The sequence below is a fragment of the Corvus cornix genome, chromosome 8, assembly GCF_000738735.6.
Source record: "Corvus cornix cornix isolate S_Up_H32 chromosome 8, ASM73873v5, whole genome shotgun sequence".
Lineage (NCBI taxonomy): Eukaryota > Metazoa > Chordata > Aves > Passeriformes > Corvidae > Corvus > Corvus cornix.
The window spans coordinates 12,221,429-12,234,631 of NC_046338.1; the positions used below are offsets into that span (position 1 = coordinate 12,221,429).

A 13,203-nucleotide genomic window follows, 5' to 3' on the forward strand; every position below is an offset into this window, starting at 1 on the left:
AAAAGAAAACAAATGCTTACTGTGTCTTTAGTATGCTAAATATGAAATTCTTTGCACAATGGAATGTTAGCAGTAGCCATAATCATGTTTTCCTTTCATCACCTAGTGAATGTAATTTTAAGAGAGGACTGCTGTAATTATATCACAGATAAAAGGGAGCAGAATTTCTGTATAATATTAGAGTTGGCCTGATTGTTTTGTTGATAGGGAAAAATAAAGAGAGACCACATGAATACTTATTTAATGAACATATTTATTAAGCAGTGCAGACTGTACATAATGCATTTGACTTTGCAATAGGCTTATTCTCTTCAAGCACCTTTCTTAATATTTTACTACAGCTATTATGTTCCCTTCTTATCTGTCCAGCTATTCAATTATTTGTGTGGTATGTCTATAGCACAACGCCAAAGAGTTTAGCTTAACTACAGCCGCCAGTGCAGGTACAATCAATGTCAGCATCCACAGACTCCACAACATCCTCAAATGCAGATTTCTTATCGCTGCTTTTCTGCCATTCCAACAGGCTTACAGCAGTTTCTGTCAGAGGAGTGAAGCCATTGTTAACTAACATCAAGCAAATTAACACATTTCAAAAAATACAGTTTTGATGGCTGTCAACTCCCTCATCAAGTAAAGAATGAAATCCTGCCCTCACAACTGACATCTAACTGACTCATTGACTTGGAACAAGATTTTCATCCATGATATAATTACTGTAATACTTCCCTAAAACCAAAATGAATTACATTTCATGAAGCACAAAGACAACAGGAGGCTGTGAAAGTGCTGGAGGTAGCCCCTGTCAATGTAAGACCACCACGTACCAATCCACATCAGCAATCGCTTTTTATGTTATTGCTGCATATCACCAGGTATTTCAGCTGACTATTTGTCGAAGTTCACTTCTGAAGGGTAAGCCCTTTGGAGAATTTTCAGAGGTTCATAAGCTTCTAATTAAAGTTTTCCATATACTGTGAAATCTGGCAGAGCATTGTCAGTTGCAGTATTAACCTTACCACACTGCTTTATCAACAGCAGCTTGAACAAGCCATATCCCTTAATGCTCAAATAATCTAAATGGAATAATGATATTCATCCTCCCAATAAATATTCCTAGCTAGTTGGAGGTTTATCATTGCATCTGAAAGAATATTAGGACATCCATTTAGATTAAGTTTGTATAATGAGAGTGCATAAGCTTTCATAATTTTACTTCCATTTGTTTTATTCCTTAGTTGGACAGTACATTTATAACATGCCATCTCTCATCACAGGGAAATATGGAGACTGCTGTATGAGTTCAGGTTGTATCAGTCACTTATCTTCTGAAAGGTTAACACTCTCCTTGGCTAAATTACTGTCCAACATTAAGCACGGGTTTTGAATAATAAAATGGATAATAAATATTTCCCAGAAAGATGCTGGAGATGCTTTTAAAATATATATATTATATTTTCAGCCTGTGAGATGAGAAATGCTATAAAATGTCTGAATTCTGTTTTTGATATACATTATGTCTCTTTCTCTTGGGCACACTGTGGGTCTCAGCACATTCATATCCATGTAGAAACAGTTTCCTCACAAACTGGATCATGGCTAAGTAGCTGTGATCCCCATGGATAGGCCTTGTGGCATGTTTGAAATATAAACCAATATGTGGACTTAAACTTGGAGTGATGCCTGCCTCAGTCAAGTTCCTAAGGCTACAGTCTTGCTGATTTGAGTACAACAGGAGAAATTCTGCATCCTTGTAGCTCATTTTATCCTTTCTCTGCTGGTGGCAGTGATGGGGTGCTTCTATTTTGAAACATCAAACTATCATGTCTGAGTTCTCATATAAAGAGCAGAGAAAAATTCTTTGTCCAGTGTATGTATGTTCCTAGAGTGAGAAAGATGAGGACTTCTACTGCTTCTACTGCTTCTCCAAATCATCAGGCAAAGACAGAACAGTTTTTAAGTGCTGGCCTTGTATTTCTATTGATCCTTAGCCTAAGAAAAAGCAATCGATTTACCAAGCTAAAGAACAATAAATGGCATCCTTCTTCTTCCTTCTTTCCCTTCTCCTCTTTTTCTATCTCCTCCTCAGGATAAAGAGACAAATAAATAAATAAATAAGCCCTTGATTAGAAGTGTTGATAGCAGACTTCCCAGTCTCTGCTTTGGTAAATGAACCAGAGAAGCCTGCAGTTCCTCTAAAAGCAGCACTGGCTGCAACAACTAACATCTTTTTTTCTGATTTTCCTCTTTTCTCAAACAGTTTTGTGAGAGAATGAGACAGCTTTATTATAGCCTAATATTCTGAGGCAGTGAGTGGTCTAGGGTTATGACACTTCAGAGATACAGACTGGGATACACAATAGAAATCTGTGAAACATGGATATAACAAGATTTTGGAAGGGTTTTTTTTGTTGAGGGTGGGTTTTTCTATTCATGAAAGAATGCATCTATTCTCATTTCAGGGAGCCATCAGAAAACTATTAACACTATCACTGTGCTACTTGTTGAATAGGCTGTTGCAGATGACTATTATAGAGAGATTCTCTCTGCTTTTATGGCTGCTGATTCAGCACATTGCAGGTATTAATAACACAAGCAAAGTGCAAAGTTCTACACAGATGTTTAAATTCAGACATAAAATACCCTGTCCTCTCCAGTACTACTCAACAGAGGGGTGCATTGGCTCCAGCGAAACTACACTGGATTATCCCAACTAACAATGGATTTCGCCAACAATGGTTAACAGAGAAGAAACCACTTTGCTAGATACTTCCTAATGGCAGGTTTTCTCTAAGCTATATAGGTATTTAATTGAAAGATTTGGAAAGAATGCACCAGAAATATCTGTAGGTTCCAGGCTGGATTCTCCTTCCATGATTATATAACTTCAGTGTGAACCTGTGTTAGACAGTGCCTCATATCCTGATATAAATGAAAGGAGAAAAAGGCCTGTGGTGTTTTTTTTTTTTTTTTAAAGGTATGAGAATGTGTGTATAAAGTACCTTAAAATACAAACCATTTTTTAGAACAAGCTAGAGAAACTTCCAGCAATGTGTTTTTGCTGATGTATTGCACAGTGGCATAGCATGGCAGTCCAATCACAGCAGTCATGTCACACTACTTGACTGACTTTGGATTGCTTTGCTTGCCCTGGTCTACACAAAATTGCAGGCTGTAATGTGCATAAAAGGACTCAGTGTTGCTTATCTCAACTTTATGGAGGTCCTGAAGACATGACAAATTTTATTTTGTGATTTTATTGATCGCTGCTGCCCCTTCTACCAGCTCAAGTGTTTTTCTCAGATGATGCTACCTGCCATCACCTAACCCAGCTTTTAGCTGGCCAGCACTGTCAGCAGTTATAGCAAATACTAATGGGATTAAAAACAGCAGCTTGGAGAGGAGCTGGAGCAATACAGGTCTGTGCATGGCTGTGCTGTGTTTTGTTCTTTTGAGTGCTCTGACAGCTCCTGCAGTACGTGACATGCAGAGGGAGAAAAATACCATACCTTTTGGGAAGCAGTGGAAGCCAACCTTTACTGAAGCTTTTTCGATTGGAGTACAGTCTTTTATACATTTCAGTACTGGGTCAACAGAGTAGCACGTGGATTCCTCACCATCAATAGTGGGATTTCGATTCAGCTTCACATAGCTGCGCTGCAGCTTGCACCCTAAGAGGAAAAGGAAAGGTAGTTAAAATTGTAGAAATAAATCCCAATCGATCCTTGCAATAATAAAGGTCCATATTTTCTCCTCAGCTTTTATTAAAACACAGGTATCTGACAAACCATTTTCACAGTAGTGAGGTTATCAAGATAGGACAATAATAAGTTGAGGAAAGAGTCTGAAAGGGGAGCTATTTTTAAAATCTAATTGCACAATATAACCCAAATGGAATCATGTATACTCAGTTTTTTAGAACTACATAATACACAGAAAATAACCTCTCATGTCTGAAAGCTATTAAGAATAGATACTGCAAGCACAATGGCTACTTCATTGCATTAGGAAAAATGTCAACCGTAGTGAATGGATTAAAAAAAATGCAGCATTTATATAATAACATCAAGAATAATTTTTGTATTGGATGATTTTTATAATGCTGCAATTATCTCACTAGAAAGGTATAATGTAACTTAACAGGATTCAGCTATGACTGTTTCCTGACACACAGATAAGTACAATTCTGCTGCCACTGAAGTCAAGGAGAAAGCAACCATTAACTTCAATAAAATTATTTCAGGTCCAAGGTAAATGGAGACCTACCAAACAAAACTGTATTGATCTCATGGGAGTCTAACATTGTTTTTCCATCTACATTTGAGATGAAGCTCTTTACTGAAGGAGTAGTTCTAAATATTTTCCTGAGATTTTGTTCTGCACCACATTTCCTCATGTGGTGCAGAACAAAAGTGAAAATTTTTGTGCTTTGGAAATTTACAGTAATGTATGATCTGACATTGCATTCATAGTTTGCAACTTGTGTGGTTAAATTAAGTCTGCAGGCAACAGCTGAAACAGTTTTGATAAAGTGGTGAAAATTGTACTTTTTTTCAGTGGGAGCAGGATTAGGGTTGATTTTGCCTCTCAAGAAAAAAGCTACTCAGTGTAAGAAATAAAAATAAAGTATTTAACATTGAATTGCACAAGAGACAAAGACTTTTGCTGGAGTATATATTCACAAGCTGTGTTTTAAACAGTCAGTGGTTAATAAAGCTAAAATGGATACATATTGCTATTGAAATTTCTAAGTAAAAGATATCTGCTCCTTAAAAAAACCCCTATTTTCTAGCTTTCAGCAGAGGAAAAGTGAAATTATAATCTATCCAAGCATGAAGTTTTTCCAGATACACTCACCACCAGAACAGGTTTCTTCTAGCAGTACCCACGAATGAACAAATGCAGAACAGCTGTGTGCCAGCCTATGGTTTGGCATGAGGAGTTCATTGGCCTTTTCCCTGTCATTATTACCACAAACTCCGCAGGTCTTTCCTCTCATCCATGAAGCAACAGTAACCTGCAAAATAGCACATCTTTTTCATGAATGCTGTAGTGCTGGCCTATCACACTGGCAAGGTACTAGGCAGAAAGAAAGTGGTAACCTTGAAAGTGAGTGCAGTACCTTAAGATTTACACCATCAAAAGTCACCTTCTTCAGTCCCAGTGCTGGAACTTCCACAGTAACGGTTGCTCCATTTTTATAAATTTTAACATTGTCTGTAAAAAGATGGTGAAACATACAGTGATCATCTTAAATTAATGGAGAACTGTGTAGCACAAAAGTCACCACAAAGTGTTTTCCTTCACAATGATCATTTTGCTGCTACAGTTAAATATATATATATATAAATGGAGAGGAAAACCAAAAATAGAAGAAATAACATATTTTCAAATATATTCTACTGCTGTTACCTATAGTTGGAACTGACTTCTGTATCCAGTGTGCTAAATTTTGAAATGATGATGACAATGGTGGTGCTCCAGCTAAATGTCTGAACCAAAGCATCTCTCTGTGACTAAACATGAACATTTTTTCTGAACAATCACCAGCCGGGGTATATGATAAGAAAGGGCTTTATTTATTCACCTGTCACTTATGCTGGAGGAAGGTAAGAGTGTATATACCACAGGAAACATGAACGTAAGTCAATACAAATCTTAAGAATGTAGTCTTTAGTTTTTCTTCGAATTAATTCCAATTGTGTTTTCTTTACACTGAGATTTTTCTGTGAAATTTATAAAAACTTGATATTTAGTTCCCAGGTCAGTCCTGGAAAACTGGGTATCACAGCTTACCTTTTTCATACTCAGAACCTCCACTGTATGATAGAACTCGTTCTTCATTGCATGCCACAAGGAGAGATGAATTTGAGGCAGGACAAATTGTGATGTTCCTTCAGAAAAAGCAAAAATCAAAGAGGTTAAATTAGTGGTTAATTTAAAATGTGAAAAGTACAGATATTTGTGACTATCTGAATTTTGAATGGAAGAACAAGCAGTTTTCTTTCCGAAGTGCAAAATTCATTGGTACTTTGGGCTTTAATATTCAACCTTTTAAAAAAAGACAGCAGGGGGACTTAGTGAGCAAGTTATCAGATATTGGTGGCTGTGGAATTCAAGACAAGAGCAACTACACCAAAGAGCCTCAGATGAGGATCCCTTCTGGAAATTCTGTCTTTCCCCAGATGTCTCATTGAAAATCAGCTTCACCTTGGAACTAGAAATCTCCCACTCCCAGACTAACTCCCTGAAACTTTATACCTCATTTCTGAGCCCTCAGTATAAACCACACTTACGCTGATGTTGTATTTATGTGAACCTCTCTTGAGAAAGACTGAGGATCAACCTTTCTTGTAGTAATGATGAATTTTGGGTGTTCAGTACAGTCTTGAACCACCACCAGGTTACAGCTTTTATTGAAAGAATATGAATGGCTCACATGATCAAATGTTTTGAAATCTCTCTCCCTGATTTCACAAGTAGCTGCAAAACAAAACCAGAAAAGAAATGGCAGATATGGCCACTGTTTATGCTGCTGTGAACTATTGAAAGACATCCCTATGAGGCTGAACTAGCCAGCAAACAGGAAGGAAACTTCCTCACCTTCTTGGCAGAAGCCAGAGTCTGCAAGGACGTGAGACCACTACAAAATAACTACCTGCCATAGGCTATACTAGTATTGATTTTGATTATGTGCCAAATGCAAAACTCCATCTAACAGGGACTAAAATGTACGAAATTCTTGAGAAACTGGAAGCCATAGCAAACTGTGATAAAAACTCCCCATTTCCCACAGGAGTGTAGGCACCAACCAGGTAAGACTCACACGGCTGCCTCCTTTTCGAATAAAATCAACTGGGCAGAAAACTACAGGGACTCTCCTGTACCCATCATCTCATGCCTCTCAATGCAGAGTTGGCACCTTCTCAGGAGGGGCAAAAAACAACCTATAGTCCTTGAAGACAGGAGTGACTTCCAAACTCTGAATGTTTACGGCAGTTTGAAGTCTCTTCATTCACCTGCCAGAAAACCTGCTTCTCCATGAGGGAATGCACTGCTGAAAGCAGGGCTAGAGATGCTATGCTTCCCTAAAAGACCATCACAAGAAAAGGCAAGGCCCAGCCATGGCAGAGTATGGATCTACACACATTGCTTATTCATGAGACAAACATATAAGTAACATTTACATTGATCTTCTTGTGCTATTTGTGAAGCTATTTCAGGAAATAAATTCCAGGCAGTGATATCTCGAGCCTCGTAAGCTGAAGATGGGCCTAAGGGCAGAGTGAATGGCAATCGGAATCCCTGACAATAAAGTGTTACCTGAAAAAGCAGAAATGAAAATACATTAAGATAAATTGAACCATATGCTCAAGATATGACTGCAAAAAAGCAGTCTTTTTTTCTTTTCTTGAAAAAAAAAAAAAAATTCTTGAAGATGTATTTCTATGATTGCAGTTGTGTTAGTCTCTGCAGAATGCAACCAAACCTTCACCTTTTGTGAGGAATCATTATCATCTCTTCTAGTCATACTTCCTGACTTTTTGAGAAATTGTTAAGAACATTGAAGAGTAACTGATGGAGATGAGTTTAAGTGATATTTGAGTGACTTAAAAAATAAGGTAATAAGTTGAATAACTGAGATGATGGATGTGTTTGGAAAAATGAATATCATCGATTAAGGGCTGAAAACCAGCATGTTCAGCACTGGGGTAAGATCCTTCACTGTAGCTACAAATTATATTTGCCAAGAGAATCAAATGAATGCCTAATGTGCCTACCTCTTCATTATCACACATTAAAGATCCTGCAATACTGAAGCACCATGGAGGGTTAAAGACACACTAATTTCTGTGTGTGAATAGCTAGCTGTTATTAATTTACCAGAGATCCATAGGGGAAATTTTTCAAAGAAGTGCAGAGGGATTTGGTGGAGAAAGACCAATTAATCAGTGGGAGTCTTCAGACCCCGCCTGTGCAAGCTGCTCTGAGAGGGTGGGTAAATACTCCAGTTTGGTTAGGGCAGATTTGTATTTGTGGCTTTCTCAGACCAGTCACATCAGGCATGGTTACTGCAAATGTGGGACTGGAGTGCCAACACACACAGATGCTGTTTGTGGGTGCAGCAGAGTGTAAAGTGTTCTCAAGGCCCCCACCATCTGCTCTGAGACCCTCATTCAAGAACTAGTCACGCTGGGTAAAATGCATACAGGTGTGAATACAGAGCAGTCATACTTGAGACAATTTGGGCCTCACTGCTGTTCTCAGAACGCAAATAAAGTATTTGACTACAGAGTCTGATTTTCAGCTCACTACTACACTGGACCAAAGCAGCACAAAATCAAGAGAACTGTTGTATGTATTTCAACACCCACCTAATGTATTCAGGTATATAGCAGCTTCTCTAAAAGGGAGTATTTTGCTTTTTGTTTCTTTACATTAAGTGTCAAAACATTCTAAGTTGAAAATCATTCAAGGTAAGAATAGGAAAATATAAATTTAAGGTACCTCAGGAGCTTTAATTACTGTATCAATTGTTCGTGGAGATGTTGCAGCTGCTCTTACTACAAATTCATGAGATGGATTTCTCTGATGTATTTCTGAGAAGCCCAACACGAGTGCTGCACCAGGAACGTATTGCATGAATCTAGAGATAAACAAGATGTGACAAACTCAAGTACATGAACAAAAGCACACATGGGATGGTAAGAACTACTGACAGATCTGAAAAATCAGGAAAAAATGGAAGAACTGAAAAGTCAAGGAAATAATACTTTGGGTCAAATTAAGTGGTTGATTTTATCCAGAAGAAATACATTGGTTTTATTTTGCCTGTTTAAAATGGTTATTTTTTGAGATTGAATAGAAGAACTTTTTAAAACAAAAAGGCATTTTGAACTGAAATATGAAATGATTAAATAAGGAAAATGAAATCAAGCATACTAAGCTTTTAAATATTTGGAGGCTATCATTTAATATAACATGTGGACAAAGTAGAACACATTCATAAAAGACTTGTGTGCCACTGAACTTGTGGTTTCCATCCAAACACTGCCTGGACAAGTACGTTTGGGTTAAGAAATTTCATCCCATTCTTTCAGTGTTTTTTCAAATGCCAAATACAGTAAAAAAGTAAAATAAACACTTATGAAAGAATGAATTACATACACTGAGCTTGTCTTTTTTATCCAGGATGGAAGCTTTTCCCATTGCACCTTCAGCTGTGCAGCTGGCTTCCTTGCCAGTTGTCCTGTAGTAGCCACGGCTGCTATCCTGTAATCCCGGCACTCCTTGCCCCACCTCAGTCTGGCCTTTATAAACAGGGAAACAGTCAGCCAAATTTCAGAAAAGAATCCCAGAACAAACATTGACCATTTCAAACCACAAAATTTTCTTCCACCAATTTGTGCATTGATGCTTAATATTTCCAATCTTTCTTTTGCTCAAAACAGGCTGACAGAGAAATTTTGACTTCTTCATGCAAAATCTGAGGCATAGTAGGAAAAAGGTTTTGTGGTCTGTGCAGAAGTACATGTACATGTTCCTGTCTCAAAACAGCCACTGAAACATGCTGAGATTTCCTTAGATGTGGTAACTTCTTAATCAATATGTACTTTTTCCTAGAAGAGGGCTGCACTAAAATTTCTCTTCACCTTCCCCAAGACCTCCTGAATTGAGCCCACCGCACTTTCTTCAATACTGAATATCATGCTGAATTTGTTAATTACAGCTGCAAAGAGCAAAGGTTTGTAAATTTCTGCACAAAGATCTCTTACTCTAAAAGGGTCATGGGAAACACAGGGATATGCAAAAAAAGGAAAGACCTGTTCCTTCATTTGTGATGCTCTCTCAGGCATCAACCCACTATCCAGCTTTGCTTTTTCCATCTTTTCATAGAAATCCTAAGAAATACAACACTGTAAATGCATTTGCATTATGAGTCTTTTGAAATCACAGTATAGTCTGACTTGGAAGGGACTGAGAAGGATCATAAAACTCCATCCAGAAGGAGTTAAACTACTAAGTGAACGGCCCATACAGGGATCAAATCCAGGGTCCTTGTTATTAATACCATGCTCTAACCAACTGAGCTAATCCAGGGGTCAATAAATTATATACAGAAAAACAGGCAGATTCCTGGACAAGAAAACTCATAGTAGAGCAAATAATAAATAGTGGTGAAGAAGTCAATTTTTCAAATATTTTTATGCTTCTACTGGTTATATTTTGATTTATCTTGAAAATCAATATTTTTTGCCAGATTTTAAAGTGTCTGAGTAAATTTTTTTTACTCTTAATCTATTTCTAATTCAAAAGAATGGTGAAAGCGAGGAACATTTTCTGAAACTTCACCAACTTTGTGAAACATTTAAAAATAAGTATGCCTTTCCTGTTTAATACTCCTAATCAGCAGGTTCTCTGTGCTTACTCTGGGCTTTGTAGATGTCTTTCTGTGCAAAGCTGCCTGTGCACTTACCTGTGCTTTCAGAGGCAGTATCACAGCATCAGCACACGCTTTCCAATTGGTTTCAGCCAGCTGAACCACAACTAGTTGCACATCAACTTTGGCAGCATCAGAACGAACATATGCTGTAGCTTGATAACCTTGATTTCTGTTGTCACTCCTTACTGCCTGTGCCACAATCGTAATGCCGGGTGGAATTACATCTCCCAGGAAGCTGCGCTGAAAAACAGCCCCCAACCATCTGTGCTTAAGTATTTCTGTGTATTCACTGGAGAGCCTGCAGTCCAGTTAATGTGTGCTGATCGCAGGCAGCAGCCCTTGTCCTTCATCAGTTTAGTTTGCAGCACATATTTCCATATCCCCAACAGTTAAGGATAAATATGGTTGGAAACTTAATTATTTAAAGATATGATTATTTTGATGAGGGATTCAAGACTCTTCTAAGCTATCTTTATGCATAGTAAGATTTTGTTCATTATTCTAATGTTTCAAATAGCTGCCTACAGTGTCTACTAGAGACATTCAGAGCAGTATACACATTCACAGCTTATTTTACTATACTACAGTTTCTTCAAGCCAATCAAATATTTTGAAATCCTTCTTAGTACCAGAATTCCCCTAGACATTGCCTGCATTTGCAGAGCTATTTGTTCTATTATTGTGTAGATACCTTTATGCAGTACAATTATAGAATACTAAGTGCATAATTGTCTTGGGGTGACAAAAGGTAAAGATGATCTGTGCATAATGGGCCTTCACATTTACCAACCAGTAATGTCCATGGAAAATCTGATTTTAGTTATACTCTGCATGCACTCATGACCCCCAATCTACATTTAGAAATAATTAGGCAGACTTATTTATTTCCTCCTCCTTTTTACCTAAAGTAACTGATTTTGCATTCTGGGCTTTCATGGGAAAAAGAACATTCTTTTCCCTCACAGCTACATTCCCTTCAACTTTTATAATTTCCAAATCCAGGCTTTCACATACTGCAAACACCTTCAGAAATGAAGGAAAAGAAACCAGCAAACAAAAACCTGAACACAAGGGAACTTGAAAATTTTTTTGGGGGGAGAGGAAATATCTCAATGAACTTCGACTTTCAATTTACAGACTTGACTTAGGCTCCCTCCTGAGCCTAACCCCCTCAGCTGGTTAGTGCCAGCACATCTACAGCTCCCGCTCAGCAGCCAGCTAAGCCTGGCTACTCTTGGCTACCACACACAGAGCTGTACCTCGTGTGTCAGGCTGGAGCCATGTCTGTGGTGGTGGATGCTGACTCTTTTGCTCCTCCTCGAGTTGTGGGCAGAATTTTCTCCATGATGGTAGCTGCTGCTGCTACTGCTGCTGCTACTGCTACTGCTGCTGTTTCTCTGGCTGCTTCCTGACTCAGAGGAAGATGATGATGAACTGCTTGATCCTTTATGATCTGGATGCTATGAAATAAAAATAGGTTAAAAATGTATGAGATGGCCTCTAGTTTTACAGTGTAACTATCAAAATCAGAGATGTCAGCCTCCCTTTATAGGTGACAGACATATCTAGAGTGTTACTTTTATTTTCATATATAGACATGAAATATGTTGGCTTGGAATGTGCCTCGGATCCACCTCGACATTTCTGCTGAAAGAAAGACTGCATAGACACTGATTGCAGACGGCAACATCACACTGTTCAGGTCTAATGCTAGGGACAATGAAAAGTGGCATTCAATAAGTGGTCAAATATATCCATACCCAGAAAAAAAAGAGACTACAATTTATGAAAAACACTATAAATCATCATCTTCCTCTTTCACAAGCAGGATATGTAATAGATGTAACAGGTAACACCTACAAAAGCCACTCCATTATCACCCTTCTAATATATGCTGAAAATAACTTGTGCCATAATGCATACTGAACCTGGTTTCTGAAAAAAATCCATGTAATGATTTTGCCATGGTTGCCTAAGAACTGTGGACATAACTGTTTGCATTGGAAGGTCCAGCTGTTTTATCATTTCCCCATCGTCTTTGTTAACCTAGCTTTGGCTGCATTGAACTTTTGTGTGTCCTGACCCAAAGTTGAGGATTGCAAGTGCTGCAACACCAAAAAAATGTAGTGTAATAGCATTTTAGTAATAAATCTGCTTTTTTTGTTCATCATCAATATTGTTATTGGTCATTATGGAGTGGTCAAGGGAAATGGCCCAAACAAAGCCCTTCAGCAACAGGCTTGATCACATCAACTGTAGCTACCATGGCAATGTGCACTTGAATTAGGCACCTACCCAATGGATGTGAGCAGACCTGAAGCGGAGACTGTAGACTTTTGGAAGGTGAATGTCCTGCAAAATTCCAAAGGAAGTTATTACCTACAGCTCAGTCAAGATCACCTCCTAGTAGAAGTCAAAGTATTAGACATTTTACCCATTCTGTAGAAATGTCCTGACCGCTGCCACTGTTCACTTGGGACTTGATGTGTTTTGTCTCAGCTCGTTTGTCAGATTTGCTGTGACGATGGGAAGCACCAGAGCTTTCGCTGCTGCTGCTCCTGCTGCTACTCTGTGTTTTAGGCTTCTGCTCACGGACACTTCTCTCTCCTTCAGCAGCACTGGTAAGTGGAAATGATGTGGTCTTGGACTGCTTCTTAGCTTTATGCTTTATACCAGATGCTTTGCTGCTGCTACCTGCACTGCCTCTAGTACTGCCTTTGCTGCTGCTATTACTGCTGCTGCTGCTGCCCTGGCTGCTG

The 13,203-nt window shown here is 38.4% G+C and overlaps 1 protein-coding gene across 1 annotated transcript in view; it reads right to left on the reverse strand.

The window, feature by feature from the left end:
- Positions 1–348: 348 nt before the first annotated feature.
- LOC104695292 (vitellogenin-1-like) overlaps positions 349–13,203 on the reverse strand; it is a 44,429-nt gene continuing 31,574 nt past the window's right edge. The window contains exons 24-36 of the mRNA XM_010409008.4: positions 12,879–13,138; positions 12,740–12,796; positions 11,704–11,904; positions 10,478–10,684; positions 9,169–9,311; positions 8,509–8,647; positions 7,188–7,323; positions 6,297–6,483; positions 5,797–5,894; positions 5,123–5,217; positions 4,858–5,017; positions 3,510–3,671; positions 349–540 (exon numbers count right to left, since the gene is read on the reverse strand). Of these exons, the coding sequence (XP_010407310.3) occupies positions 422–540; positions 3,510–3,671; positions 4,858–5,017; positions 5,123–5,217; positions 5,797–5,894; positions 6,297–6,483; positions 7,188–7,323; positions 8,509–8,647; positions 9,169–9,311; positions 10,478–10,684; positions 11,704–11,904; positions 12,740–12,796; positions 12,879–13,138 (1,964 nt within the window). The 3' untranslated portion in view covers positions 349–421. The remainder of the gene's footprint in view (positions 541–3,509; positions 3,672–4,857; positions 5,018–5,122; positions 5,218–5,796; positions 5,895–6,296; positions 6,484–7,187; positions 7,324–8,508; positions 8,648–9,168; positions 9,312–10,477; positions 10,685–11,703; positions 11,905–12,739; positions 12,797–12,878; positions 13,139–13,203) is intronic.